This window comes from Gallinula chloropus (assembly GCF_964237585.1).
Source record: "Gallinula chloropus genome assembly, chromosome: 6".
NCBI classification, from domain to species: Eukaryota; Metazoa; Chordata; class Aves; order Gruiformes; family Rallidae; genus Gallinula; species Gallinula chloropus.
The window spans coordinates 798,714-813,785 of NC_140091.1; the positions used below are offsets into that span (position 1 = coordinate 798,714).

Consider the following 15,072-nt stretch of genomic DNA (forward strand, 5'->3'; position numbering starts at 1 on the left):
GACCCCATGGGCTCTGGGGGTCCCTCCCAACCCTTGTGACTCTGTGATTCTATGATTTGCGGACGTGGGGGGCTGATGAGCTCTCCCGGCCCCAGAGCCCCGACTCCCGCCTCAGCTCCCCAGTCCCTCCTCCCTCCCTCAACAGCCGCCACCCCGCGGGGCGCACTGCGCATGCGCCGCTCCCTTCCACCCCCCCTCCAGCCCGCCAGGGGCGCGCGCTCCCCTCACTCCTTCTTCCCGCCTCCGGGCTGAGCCGTCCAACTCACCGCCTGACTAAAATCCCACCCGGCGGCCGCTCCGCTCGCTGCGGCGTTAAGGGCACAGGCGCGGTTAGGGCAGCCCGGCTGGCTTAGGCCCCCGGTCCTCACCCGTGGTGCTGGTGGTGGCGGCGGTGGCGGCGGCGCTGGGCGCAGCTCGGCGGGGCCCAAGATGTCGACCAAGAATTTCCGCGTCAGCGACGGGGACTGGATCTGCCCCGACAAGAAGTGAGCGTGGGCGGCCCCCGCCCGCCCGCCCCGCCACCTCAGCACGGCGTGGGGCCGGGCAGGACGGGCCCGACCCTCCCAGCGGGGCGGCCACAGGCCCGGGAGGCCCGGGGAGCCGCGGCCGCGGCTCCCCGGGCCTCCCGGGCCTGTGGCCGCCCCGCTGGGTAGCGCAGCCCCCCGAACCCATGAAACTCCGTGTTTAATCCGCGCTGAATTCCGCTTGAAACCGGCGTTTCTGCTTGGGCCCCCGCGAGCGCTGCCCCGGCGCCCGCCCCCGTTCGTTTCCCCCAAGCGTCTCCGTTCTCTCTTCGCAGGTGTGGGAATGTTAACTTTGCCCGAAGAACCAGCTGCAACAGATGCGGGAGAGGTGAGTGCCTCAGGGGGGACGGGCCTTTCCCTCTCTCCCTGCCTCCCTGCCCCTCTTTTTTTTATCCCCTTTCCCATCTAGCCATAAGGGATGGGCTCTGAGGGCCGCCTGTGCTTTTATCTTTTCCAGAGAAAACCACAGAAGCCAAAATGATGAAGGCTGGAGGGACTGAGATTGGGAAGACGCTGGCGGAGAAGAGCCGTGGCCTCTTCAGTGCCAACGACTGGCAGTGTAAAACGTACGGCCTTCAGACAGCCAAACAGCACTTCCATGGCACCCCACCAGTATAAAACCCCTTGGACTGGTGAGGGGAGAGTGGTGGAAACCCGCAGCTATCCCAGGAGTAGAGCTTTGCTGTGAGGGCAGCGTTTGGTTCTGTTTGCTGGGCAGCAGCTTCTTAATTAACACAACTGGGAAAATGTTTTTAAAGGTTGCCAGTAGAGTGGTAAAATGTTTGTCTTTGTAAGCCAAGACATTCCTGGGCATTGGAAGGAGTGTGTAGGTGGAGAGAACACCTTCCTTGCAGAACAATACTCCACTGGTAACTGCTCAGTGTGTAATGAGTAGGGTTTAGCACACAGCTAAAGCCTTAGAGGTTTCCCCAAGCCATCCACTGGGAACACAAACACCTACGTTAGAACAGGACCTCTCCAGTAAAACCCTTTGGTGTGGGAAAGGTGCTGTCAGAGCTTCTGGAGCACTTCTGAGGGTTTGGGGCTGACAGAGTTGCCCCTCTGGCCAGTGAAACATGGGTTACTTTATATATATAATTTATTCCTGTGGGCCCTTGGCTGTGTTCAGCCTGATGGGTTCCCTTTTGCACTGCTCTGCAGCACGGGCTGGGCCAGGCTCCTGGGCAGCACCGTGGGCCCCGTGCCAGAGGGAACCTACCTGATGGCACGTGTGGCGTTGTCCTGACCTCCCAAGCCCACAGCCAGGCTGTGTCCTGTGGGCCTCCTGCCCCCTGCTTTGGGATGGAGCAGTTACAGCTGGGTGGGGTGTGGGGCAGCCTTTTGGGATGCAGTGAGGCTGTAGCAGAGGTGCACAGCTGTGGGGGGCAGTGGCTGCTCAGAACTGTTATTCCCATGGTGGCTTCTTCACCAGCAGTGAATGCCCTAGTGGAGAGTAACAAGGAGTTTTAACTCCCCTGTGCAGTCTGACTTCTGGTGAGTTCTCTGCCTACCTGCCCATTAGTGTTACCTCTTTCCCCTCCAGCACACCCATCCTCCCATCACCCTGCCCTGGTGAAACACCCGCAGCCTCTTGCAGTTCTCTGTGTCTTGCTGCCTGTGTCCTTTGGGGTGAGCTTGTTGCACCAGTGCTGGAACTTGGCAAATAACACTTTTAGGACTGATTGTTTTTTCTTGAGGTGTTGCCTCAACACTTCAGCTCTTGGATTTGAAATGGAATGTGTCTTGTTTCTGTTCTGCTCTCTCTGCCTCTGAAGATGTGGCAACGTGAACTGGGCCAGGAGATCGGAGTGCAACATGTGTAACACCCCAAAGTACGCCAAGTTGGAGGAGAGGACAGGTAAGATCTGGATGGCTTTACAAACCACAGTGTAATGGAATTAAAGGAATTGTTTTCACAGCAGAAGTAGCACATTTCCATGTGAAAATAAATCTGCAGGGTCTCAGACTGGGTTGCTTTTGGGCTGTGATGGTTTCTGCTGGAGAGTCAGTGCACGTTCAGCTCCAGCCGCCTCAGGGTCTGATTTTGAAGCAAAGACACTTGGAAGGAGTGATGCAATGTTTTGTTAAGGTGTAGTGTCCATCTGCCAAGGACTCTGCAGTCACAGGAGCAGTGTCTGAGGGCTGTGTAGATGAGGCTGTTATCTCTTAACGAGCTCCGGTCGGGCTGGGACGCATTGGAAGCTCCTCCTGCATTAACAATGCACCCGGTGGTAACTGGAGCCCAGGATGTCCCTACAGTGCTGCTCACACTGCTGCTGCTGTCCTGCAGAGGCTTTAATGTCTAGGGTGTTAACACCAAGGCATATTAAAAACCCAGCATGGAGAAAAGCCCAGAGCTGCTTATTCAACAGGAAAAGGAACATTCTTTCATATTCTTATACAGGGTGCGGAGAGGTGGGCGATGGTCTCTGCAGCCAGGGGACAGGAGATGGGACAAGGGGCAATGGGCTCAAGCTGCCCCAGGGCAGGGTCAGCTCAGCTGGGAGGGCAAAGTTCTTCCCTGGCAGAGTTGTGGGGCTGTGGCACAGGCTGCCCAGGGAGGGGGCTGAGTCCCCAGCCCTGGGGGTGTTGAACAGAGGGGAGATGAGGTGCTCAGGGAGCTGGGGCAGCACAGGACAGGGACGGTTGGACGCGATGGGCTTAAAGGGCTTTTCCAACCTGGTCATTCTGTAAGAATATTAGAATGATAGTGTATTTCATGCCATATTTGTGTGTAATTGCATATTTTAGATACTGGATGAATTTGTCAAGCCCTGGTGCCCATGTGAGTAGCTCTGCAGGGGTGTGCAGGGCAGCCAGCACTGTCCACATGCTCGCAGCGCGTTACAAACTCAGCTGACATTCAAGTCAGCCCCTGAAGTTTTCCACTAAAACGATTCTCCAGGCAAACCTTGGCAGTTGTACAGCTGAGTGCAGCTACAGGAAGCTTTTGTTGCTCTTGTTCCCTGCAGAACACTGCTGCTTCTGTGTTATTTATGTGTCTTGATCCATCTTCACAGTTGAGTCTCTGAGATCGCGTTACGCTCCTTGTGGCATGTGTTTATACATCCACCCAAGGCTTCCAGCACCTCTGCGAAGGCTCAGAGGAAACTCAGTGCTCAGCACAGCTGAATTTGGTGCAGGTTGACAGATTATCATGTTTTTACCCCTTTTGTAGGGTACGGAGGGGGGTTCAATGAGCGGGAGAACGTGGAGTACATCGAACGCGAGGAGTCGGACGGGGAGTACGATGAGGTAAGGGGAGGTACCGGTGTGGCTGGGGGAGACCTGTGTTGTGTGGCCTGTGTGCAGCACACAAAGCATGAGTCAGAAACACATTGTGCATCCCTGTCAGATGCTCAGGTGTGACAGTTGGGAACTGAAGGCGAATTGAGCGCTGGGAATGAGTTCAGATGACGCTGGTACAGGCTGAGGCCGTTGAGCTGCTTAGAGAGCTGCCTTCAGGGTTGTGTGTGTTGCTTTCAGCCAGAGGTTCAACACTGTTGTCTGAAGGCAACTCATGATTACAAACACAGAGCACTCAGTTGTGAAATCTGGATTCTTTTTGTCTTGGCTGTGGGTATCCAACACGGGCATCGATGATCTCTTGGGGTCCCTTCCACCCCCTACCATTCTGTGATCTCCAGAAAGCTTCTTGTAGCTAATTGACATTTTGGGACACTTCCCTTTGCCCAGTATCTTATTTGAGGTGGATGAATGTTTACTTTCTTCCAGAAGTCTTACCAAAAAGCACAGTTGGAAATCACTTGTGATGAAATTGTGTTCTAATGGAATAAACTTTCTTAGTTTGGACGCAAAAAGAAGAAGTACAGAGGGAAGCCAGTTGGCCCTGCATCCATCCTGAAGGAAGTGGAAGATAAGGAATCTGAAGGGGAAGATGAGGAGGATGAGGATGAAGATCTCTCCAAATATAAATTGGATGAGGTAGCGTGTTTAGGGGGTTTTTCTAGTGTTTATTTTTGATTTGTTACTCCAGTGCCTGTTTAGCATGAGTAGCTAAGGTTTGGTGTGTATTTTTAGCTGCCTTCAGAGGAGTAGCTGTGAGAATAATGGTGCCTACAGCTTCTGCAGAGCGTGTGCACAAGCTCTTTTGTCCTAAAGAGCCACGTTCAGAGATGTATAATTTCTTTTTAAAACCATATAAAATTTAAAGCCTCTCAGAGATCAGAATCAAACGTTGAGATTCTTATTTGGAAGCTTTATAGCTGCCATATAAGGGGAATGTTCTTGAATTGTATTCTTAGCCTTCCAAAACCACAGCAGAGTTCTTTCTTTTATGAAAAGTTTGGAGATGTATTTATGGTGTATATCTGTATCTGTGGGGTTTTTTCCATCTTGCCTGAAATACACAAACACCACACACTGGATTGTCCACACCTTTGGTCAGCAGTCCTGCAGAGGCACACAGACACACACACAGCCCCTGCCAAATGTTGTGTACAAAAGGTGTCTCTGCAGAACTGTGCTGGGATGATAGAGATTCTGGGTCTGGAAATCCTTCCAGGCGCTTGTTTAATGGGTAAGAATGAACTTGGAACTCAATTCAGTGACTCAAATTGGGTTTCAGAGAGGCTTTTTTCAGGGTTTTTCTTAGTTTGCTGTGAAACACAGAGTCGCTCTTCATTCTCAAAATATTTACATCTCCCTAAACACATGAACAATGGTGTTTCCAAGGGCTGGAAAACACACACAGAATAAGCCATGGGAGGAGGAGAGAGCTGAGGGAAGCGCTCCAAATACCTCCTAAGCATTTCTGCATCTTTCCAGGATGAGGATGAAGATGATGCTGACCTTTCAAAATACAACCTTGATGCCAGTGAGGAAGAGGACACTAATAAGAAAAAGAAACCCAATAGGCGCAGTCGCTCTAAGTCTCGATCTTCCCACTCCCGCTCTTCATCGCGCTCATCCTCTCACTCAAGCTCAAGGTCTAGGTCCAGGTAAACGGGTACAGGTCCAGGGTAACACCAGGCAAAATGTCAGTATCTAACTTCCTTATTTACTTTTTTTTTCCTTGATTACTGTACAGTTTTAGTTTAATGATGTGAACGATGTTATTGTGTACAGAATTTGCACAGGGAGATAATGCTGGGGGGCTGACCTCCTGAGGACCCTCAGAAAGGAGGCTCCCTGTGTCTTCTTGCTTGTTTTGGTGAACTTCAGCTGATCCTTCAAATGAATTTACAGAGGCAACTTGTTCTTGGTTTCATGCTTAGGTTTGTTTGCCGTATGTGATTTGAGGGGTGAGCTTATTTTAATCATCTTGAGTGGAGTTGTGGAATGGAGAAGCAGAAGGGTGGCTTGTTAAAGTGGGGGGAGGTGGCAGAAGAGGGCGGTGATGGAGCAGCCCAGGCAGGTTCAGTGAAAGGACAGCATGGAAAATACCCTGGAAATGAAGACAAGAAACTTGAACTCAGCTCGGTGGCAAGTGACAGAGCTTGAAGTAGAGTGGCGATGCTGGTGCAGTAACACTGAAGGTTTATATTGATCCTGGGGCCACAAAAAAAAAGCCTGCTGAGGCAATTTAAGATCCCATGTGATGATTTGAATTCTGTAATGTCTGAACAACTCAATACATGGTTTGTAATTGTGTGATGCAAATCACAGCACAGCTTTTTAGCTGCCTTGCAGCTAACACAGGGGTGCTGCTGACAGGCTCAAGACTCCAATCAGCACCAGCCTGCAGAGTTACACAGAAGGTTCAGGTTTCTTCTAATCTCTCTAGCTGTGCAGCTGCACCTCTCTCTGCCCTCACAGCTGTGATTGCTGCCCAAATTCTTCCAGCTCTCATAACTAACCAGATGTCAGCCACTGTCTCTGTCTGTCTCCCCAGCCTCCCTGCTCCTTCAGACGCTGTCTGGAGATGTGTGTTTGCTGTGGGGCTCCAGGGAGGAGCACAGCCTGAACAGCAGTGGCTGAGCTGGCTGCCTGGCAGCAGCTCTGTAAAGGGAGTGAGCTCTTGGAGGCAGGGGCTGTGAGGACAGCGTGCAGGCAGTGTGGGCTGCCTTGGGGTGACCTCCTTAGCTTTCAGTGGGAAGGTCAAAGAAAGGCAGAACGACTTCACCAGGCCTTAACTACAATGTATCTCATCAGAACTGCAGTTTGCTAGGGGTCTTGCAACTGTCTGTCCACCTTCCTGCCTCTGGCCACAGATAATGGGTTGGAAATACCAGGTGCCACTTGTGCATACTGCTTTGTGCTCTTTCAAAGGCTCAAGTGTGTTCACACTGCCTCTGTTTTGCATGGTAAAACCAAGAAGACACAGTGACAATGTAAACAGGGGGATTGACAGCTTGTGTAATGTTTTTTACTGAAAGGAGTACTAGAGGTTGATTGCAATGCCTTCTTTCTACAACAGATACTGCCCTCCCACTGCCTTTTTAATGTAACTTGTGTAGTTTGTGCTTTAAATGAAATCCCATCAGCATGAAAAATGTGAACATGAACTAGTTCCAAGTAGTGTTGGATACACCTGTATTTCAGCCAGGAATTAGCTGCTGCTGGGTTTTTAATGCAGGTTCCAAAAAAAACCCTTGAAACTGCTTACAAAAGGCAGGTGAGAGCTGATTCAGGGGATACTTGAGCGAGCCAAATGCCCAGTGCTCTGCCCTGCTTCCCAGAGAAGCTGATGGGTTTCAAGTTAAGGCACAGACTGGCAGCTGAGGCATTGGTTTCATGCCATGGGTAATGGATGTGGTTTCATTTCACCAAGTAACTGCTTTGTTTTAGGCAATGTAACAAGGATCTGACGTTACACTGGCTTGATACATTGTTAATGCACCTTCTTACTGTGTTCAAGTTTCTGGTTTAAACTGTTCTGTGGTGATGCTGGGGGGCAGGAGGAAACTGTCACTTTTTAGTGACCCTGGGCCAAACTGTGTTGCTGCATTGTTGTCTCTGCTGCTGACAGTGGCAGCTGTTCTGCTACACGAAGTCAGACGCTGGAAGAAACTCTCCCGTGTTGTTTCAGGTCCCATTCAAGAAGCTCTTCCAGTTCCAGATCAAGATCTCGTTCCAGCTCCAGAGAACACTCTAGATCTCGTGGGTCGAAATCAAGGTGAATGAGGTAGCACTCTCTCCTTGCAGAGAGAAAAAGGGCAGAAGAACCCACCACTTGTTGAGTCCATCGTAAAATTGTGCTGGTCAAAACAAAAATAACCAGCCCATGAACTGGTTTTGGGTCTCAGGAGTCAGATTTCCTGGGGTCTCTGCACAAGGTGGCTGCCACTGCAGATGCATTTCTTGAGAGTGCAAGGTTGTGGCTGAAGAGTTTTCAGTCTGGTCTGAGCTAGAGGAGAGGACGCCACAGATCTTCACTTGGAAGGAAGAAGAATTTGCATGCATGTGTGATACTTTTGGGCTGGTTTTACTGTTCCCACTTTGGGCTGCTTGATGTGGAAGGACCTCAGGAATGACGCTGTACTTGTGGGGTTGTGTTCAGTGGTGACTTCCTAAACCCCCCTCACTGCCACTAGATAGTGCTGCCGGTTGTCAGCGCGGGGGGAAGGTGTGAGGGTGTGGATAGTGCCTCACACTGACAGGAGGTTGAGCTGGCTGACACGGTCTGTGTAGCTGTTACACGACTGTGTGGGGAGGAGTCCCAACAGCCTTTCGTCCCTTGAGGTGTCCTCGCACAGGCATCCCCCTGGCAGGACTCCCCTTCCTCCGTGGAGTGACGAGCTGCCCCATCTCCAGGCGAGCAGAGAATCCTGAAGCTCTCACTGAGGAGGTTTGGGTTGGGCAGACCAGTGACCGGTGGTGGCAGAAGCATGCCATGGATTGTCCCGTGGGGGGCAGCACCAGATGGGATCCAGAAGGGTGCCTGTGTCCACACTAGATGCTGCAGGGCCTCGTGTGCTGAGCTGGGTTATTGCCTGTGCCACACAGTGTGGGAGTGTCTGAAGTAGGGCTGCTTTGCTCTTCACAGTGGGAACCCTGACAGCTCTTCACTGACAACACACACTGTGTTAGGTTGCTTTTTGGAGGGGTTGAAAAGGCTTCCAAAAGTCCTGTTATGTGTTCTTATTTAATCTTGGAATTATGGCTTAGGACTTTGGAGCTCTATTGCTTTTTCCACAAGTGGGTTTTTCCTTTCATTATAGCTAACTAAAGATGATTCCTGAGTGTTTGCAACTGAAGCTGATGTGTGGGCTGGCTTTTTTTTTTCTTAAATGCCCAAGTAACTGTATTGTGGGAGGTCTTGCTCTTTACCCAGATTTAGTTTGGGATTGGTAAATACACCTTCTGAGGGCTTTTGCTGTTCTGGTAAATGAGCATTACAACTTTCCAGTGGGAAATACCCGTCCACACAAAGTGTAACGTTAAATCAGAGTTAATTGTCTGGTTTTCAAGCCAGTTGGTGACTGGAACTGCTGAGGAAGGTCCTTACAGAGGCTTCTTCCTGTCCCGGTGCCCAGTTGCTTCTTTGCCAAAGTGGGTGGTGCTGGGGAGTGCTGGGCAGAGGTTTCCAAGCCATGATGGGCTGTCTATCAAGAAACATTATTTAGTGAAATTTATTAAGGGAAGAAGCCATTATTGGCAGATAATGAAGGAGTAAGTATTAAAAGCAGCCACAAATTTATTTGGCAGAGCACTGATGTAAACAGAGTAGGAAGTGTTGATGAGAAACTGTCTCTTTGTTCTTATTTTGTTCTCTCTCTGCATTATACCAGAATTAAATCTTGATTTATTTCTTAATCAATAAAGATCCAGCTCCAGGTCCTACAGGGGGTCTTCCACCCCAAGGAAAAGATCTTACTCAAGCTCCCGCTCATCATCTTCCCCTGAGAGGAGCAAGAAGAGAAGTCGTTCTAGATCCTCTTCATCTGGTGATCGCAAAAAAAGACGATCGAGATCACGGTCACCCGAAAGGTTTGGGTTTATGTAGAATAAGAATGGGTGTATTTCAATGTGTGATTTTTATTTATTTCATTGTTTTCTGAAGGACTGAGATCCACTGGGAAAGAATTGAATCTGATCAGTTTTCTTTCTGATATTTAAAAGTAGCTTTCTGACTTCCCCTACTCTTACTTCCTAATAAAGCCTCTGTAATTGCTTCCCCCCCACCCCTGCAAGGATGCTGCCTCCTGCTAGGAGCATGTTCCATAGAGAGACCTGGGTCATTCTGTCAGTGTGTGAAAGTGGTCACGTGTACGTTACTGGTTTAGTTTGATAAGTAAATGCTGCATTTAGAAACTCTACTTTGGTTATTAAACTTAGATTTTTAGTATTAAATCCACACTCATGAGCTTAAAGCAGTTTAAAGTTACTTCCTATAAAGTTATAAGGCCCCTATCAGATATACTTACTTGGCTTCCAGCTATTGTAGGATGCAGACTGCTCAGTGGATGCTAAAATTAATTTCAACTTATTTCTTTGCATGCTTTCTCCGTTTGTATCTTGCAGACGGCGCAGATCATCATCTGGATCCTCCCATTCTGGTTCCCGTACGAGTTCTAAAAAGAAATAATGTATTAAAGCTCACACTAAAAAAAACAAAAAAAACAGAAAAAGGAAAAAATTCCAGTCAGTGCATGAGACCTTTTTAAGAAGTTGGTGTCTTACTTGGTCAGAAGTGCTAAATCTGCTAGTAGAGGTGCATGTCTGTCCTTGCTTTCTGGAAAACTGCAGCTTTGTTCATTCATGAGACGAAAAGTGAGGTAGCATTTTAAGCCATAAACTCCCCAGAGGAAGTGGGAAGCTTTGCTCTCTGAGTAAGGGGGTTTTTGTTACTTTTAAAGACTCAGTTACTCGATCCCTGGCCCTCTTAGGTGTAGGGCTGGACACGTTCTAGTGCAACCCCTCTCTTGGGGTGATGATGATAGTGAAGTTTGAGGCCTGTAAGAAGAACCCTGAGCTCTCTGCATCCAGCACCTGAGCTCTCTGCATCCAGCACCTGAGCTCTCTGCATCCAGCACCTGAGCTCTCTGCATCCAGCACCTGAGCTTGTTTGGGACCACAGAGGAGCGTAGCTGGGGGGTCAGCCTTGTTGTAGGGTGACAGTAGTGAGTACTCCAGTCCAAGTAGTTTATATTTGTCTGTGGTGAAGACCAAGCCTAGATAGATGCCCCTTTTTAGCTGTGCTCAGCCCAGAGTGGCTGTTAAATGCCCACTCTCTGGGCGAGTTAGATGTCATTCCTTCAGAGCAAGGGTGTGGGAGACCTCGGGCACCATCCCCTCTCTCTGCAGCCCGAGTCTCGTAGCTGCTGGTGCCCGTCCCTGTGGCAGTGATGTGCTGTGCTCAGGCAGGTCCCTTCCTGCTGTGGGTACAGCCCTACACAGACCCCAGATTCCGTGTTCCTCTCCTGTAAGGGGCAGTTAGGAGCTGCCCTTGGGATGGAGCAGTGTGCAACTAGCTTCTTGGAATCAAGTGAAGCTTCTGCAGGCCGCCTGCAAAATTCATTTGGGGCTCAAATTCTCAAGGTACCTGGATTTTCTTTATATTTAAAAAAAGGAGAATTAATAAATGTGGAAAGTTCTGACATCTTAAATGTGTTCCTCAATTGTTCTTCCCCCCTTGAGCATAATTTATGGCTTAAAATGCTTTATTGAGTCTATCTTACGAGCAATATCACATTAAGACTTGGTCTCTCTTGAGCTCCGTTTGGTTAAGAAAGGGTTAAGTGTCTTCGCTGCCATCACAAGGTAAGTATGTGAAGGAAAATGACTCTTTTTAAAGCCAACAGACAGCAATATCTCTGCATTTATTCCAGTAGTAAAAGTCCCAACCCCAGATTTGAGCTGCTTTCTGAACCGAACTGTGCAAAAGCAAACGGAGCAAAATTGGATAAAACCCTCCATTCTGCTGCTTTTTTGTTTCATTTCTTTTAATGTCCTTTTTATTTTTTCTTTCCCAAGACCTTTCTTTTGGAGCAGTATATAAGCAACATGTTTTTGGTGTAGAAATATTTTGATAACCTCTCTGCAGGAAGAAATAACCCTCTGCAGCCCTTGGTTAGCGCTTTCTTTTCCTCCCTGGTCTCCATGCTAGCTGTGTAGGTTGCACAAGAGCAGGTTAGTCTTGTAACTGTGCCTCTGGCAGTCACAGCCCAGCTACTAAACTGTACAAAGCAGAGCTGATAGATGCAATGTTGTTTAGCCTTTGGTTTCCCCCTTGTGCTTTGTGTTTAAGAACCAATTGTTGCTGTACTTGAACAGATGGAAGGCTTCAAGCTTAGCAGAGCGGTAGGCTGCAGGCAGAGGGAAACGATGGCCCGTTGGGCTCGGGTGAAATGTGAGGCAAAATGATGCTGTAGACAAGTGTAAATAAAACCTGTGAGTCAACTGTGCAGAGAGTGCTTTGTCTGGGGTCGTGCTGGGGGGCTGTGCTGGGGGCTGTGGTGGGCTGGGGGGGCTGCAGTGCAGGAAGGGCAGGCGGGGTGGGTGCTTAGTAATGTTTATCAGTATCTGAAGGGTGGGACACAGGGGCCATGGGCAGCCCCTTCTCAGTGTCTGTGGGGACAGGACAAGGGGCAATGGGCTCAAGTTGGAGCACAGGGAGTTCCCCCCCCAATCTGGGGAAGAACTTCTTCCCAGGGAGGGTGAGGGAGCCCTGGGACAGGCTGCCCAGGGGGTGTGGAGTCTCCTTCTCTGGAGAGATTCCAGCCCCGTCTGGACACCGCCCTGTGTGCCCTGTCCTAGGGACCCTGCTTGGGCAGGGGGTTGGACCCCATGGGCTCTGGGGGGCCCTTCCCACCCCTACAGCTCTGTGACTCTGTGATTACTGTCCGTATCCTAAATCTTGGGCATATTTCTGTTCCTGAAATGCTTTGGGATTATAACAGCAGTGAGTTTAAAATGAGCTTTTACAACCCTTGGAGGTATTTCTGTCCCTGTGTGTACCATATTAAATTAGATATTGGGGGGAAGTTCTTTGCAGAGAGAGTGGTGAGGGGCTGGAAGGGGCTGCCCAGAGAGGGGGTGGGTGCCCTATCCCTGGGGGTGTTCAAGTCCAGGTTGGCTGGGGCCCTGGGCAACCTTGTGTAGCTCCAGGCCTGGAGGTTGGTGTCCCTGCCTGTGGCAGGGGGTTGGAGCTGTGGGACCCTTGGGCTCCCTTCCAACCTAGCCCAGGCTGGGATTCTGATTCTACATCCTCTTTCAGAACTGCTTTAGAGGAAGTATGTTTAAATTCCTACACTTTAAAGTACAGAGAGGGGCACAGTGACTGGTGGGCTGTGCATGCTGCTGAAAATGGGGCCAAATACCTTCTTTTCTTCCTTTCTTTAATTGCTGGATCAGCAGATACGTGGGAGCCAAGCTGCTGGAACAAACACTGTCCCCCTCTGCTGAGACACAAACCCAATGAAGCCTGGGCAGTGGGTCAGCTGCCATAGGGTGCTTGCAGGGACAGAATTTCACCCAGCTCTGAATTCTCCTGTTTCACTAGAAAATCTCTCCCTTGCTCTCAGCGTGGCCCTTGGGGCCGGATAAATCGCTGCCTGGAGAGAACCCCGGGTGTCTCTGCAGCCTTATCAAGGATCAGTGACATTTTGTTGCAGCAAAGGGAGGAAGTGATGAGGTTCAGTTTAATGTGCTTTTCTAAGAAAAACGAAATACATCTGTGGACAGTGGCTGTGTGAAAGTGTTCTAGTCACTGAAAGCTAGAGGAGGAGTTTGAAGCTGACCAGCCTTTGATTGTATTTCAGTTTGGCTCTGGTAAAAACCCACTGCTGGAAAATGTCAGGTGAAAGTGAACAAGTTGGTACGTGTTAAAGTGAGATACCTGCTGGGAAAGGAAGCGATCTCACTCTGCACTGTGGTCTGAGGGAAGCTCAGGTGATGAAATGGTTTCAGCATGAGGTCTTGCTTCTCATATCCCCCCACCCCAGGCTTTAACCTGGTTGTGATGGGCTGCTGGAAGGCAGCTGCAGTGCCTGGAAACTCACACCACGTCCATCCCGAGTGCTCTCGTGCTGTGTTGTATTTACACCGTGTCTTGGGGTTGTGCAGGGAGGTGCTGGTTGTGCTGCCAGTGAGCAGGCGTGTGGTGTAATGACACCTCTTAAACTCACTGCTGTCAGCAGCCCCCCTTGAGGGGTGATGAGGGGCACAGTGCTTCAGGAGTTGGGGGCAGTGCTCACGGTGAGCTCTGGTTGCACTGCAGCACTGCTGGGCTGATGTTGAGCGCTGCAGATGGGCCCTGGGAGAACTTCAGGCAGGAACGGTGTACTACAGCCCTTGGCTTTCCTCCAGGTGTTGGAAAAGGCGTCTTACAAACGGGTTTTGAGACTGGAGAGCTGACTGCTGGAGTTCAGCATTCCCAGGATGGTACTGCACACCCCAGAGGGCTCGGGAATCCCACCTCTCCTCAGCTTCTGAACAAGGCAGAGTCGTGTTGTCTTCCCTTCGTGGAGACTTAGTGCTTGAGTCCTTTCAAGCCAAACGTCAGATCTGAGGGTGAATGTCCTGATGTGGTGTGAAAAGGTACTTGGAACGGGGGAAAAAACCTGTGGCTGAGCCCGATGGGGGTTTCAGACTCATCCCACGGCCCCTCCAGCCTGGGAACACCTTTCGCTGCTCTTGCAGTTAACGGCTGCACCTCAGGACCCACCGGATTTCCAGCTCCTTCCTATTCAGGGGGTTTCTCTGCTGGGGCTGCTGCTGCACCTCTCTGCTCCACTGTCCACGTGCTTCTGGGGAGGAAGCTCCAGGTAATCAATTCCGTAGTTTCTTCTTGGAGCGTTGGCTGTGTTGCTGGGTGTGGAGCTCTGGCTGGAGTCCTTTAGCCTAACAGAGGGGTTTCTGTTCTTTAATCAGAAACAACAGCTCATAGGGTGGTTGGGGAGTTTTGGTTTTTAACTGTGACGATGTAGAAACTTTCCCAAAATTCGGATGAGGGAGCAGCAAGCACCAGAGCTGCTCCTCTGCCAGGTCTGGTCTGAGGGGGCTGGGGCTTTACCCTCTCCGTGGCACGCCGAGGGATGCTCGGGGCAAGCTGAGGTTGCTCACATGTGGGTTTAGAAAAGCCGCTGGAGCCATCGTGCTCGGTTTGGGAAACAAGTAACAAGCTGGTGCCCATCGTACGTGGGTCTGGGGTCCCAGCGAGGCCCTGTGCTGCCAGGGAGGGAGGCGGGGGGCAGCAGGGGCTGAGCTGCGGCACGGTATGGCCCGGGCTATCATGACATAGCGTGACCCAGCGTGACATGGCATGTCCTGGTATGGCCTGACACGGCCCGGCCCGGCCCGCCATGGCCCGGCCCGCCATAGCCCGGTACAGCCCGTCCCGTCCCGCGGGGCCGCCCGGGGGCAGCAGCGCTCCGGGAGCAGCGGGAGCAGCGCCCGGCGGGGCCGGCGAGCAGCCCCGTCCCCGCGGCGAGGGGCCGCCGGAGCCCAGCTGCGGGCGGGCGGCGCTCCCTTCGCCCGAGGGCGGGACGGGCCGGCCCCCTCCGCCCGCCCCCCCCCCCACACCCACCCACCCGCCGCCTCATAAACCGCTCCCGCCCGCCGCGGGACGAGCGGCAGCGCCTCGCCCGCCGCCGCCGCCATGGTCCGGCCGCTCGGCGCCCCGCCGCCGCGGTAGCCCGCCGGG

General features: G+C 51.3%; 1 protein-coding gene across 1 annotated transcript; it reads left to right on the top strand.

The window, feature by feature from the left end:
- Positions 1–383: 383 nt before the first annotated feature.
- On the top strand, positions 384–11,822 carry ZRANB2 (zinc finger RANBP2-type containing 2). The gene is made up of 10 exons (XM_084265952.1): positions 384–485; positions 800–852; positions 982–1,090; positions 2,300–2,382; positions 3,703–3,779; positions 4,332–4,469; positions 5,313–5,485; positions 7,516–7,602; positions 9,252–9,416; positions 9,951–11,822. The coding sequence occupies exons 1-10, from the start codon at positions 430–432 to the stop codon at positions 10,012–10,014; spliced, it is 1,005 nt and encodes a 334-aa protein (XP_084122078.1). The 5' UTR covers positions 384–429; the 3' UTR covers positions 10,015–11,822.
- Positions 11,823–15,072: the final 3,250 nt, after the last annotated feature.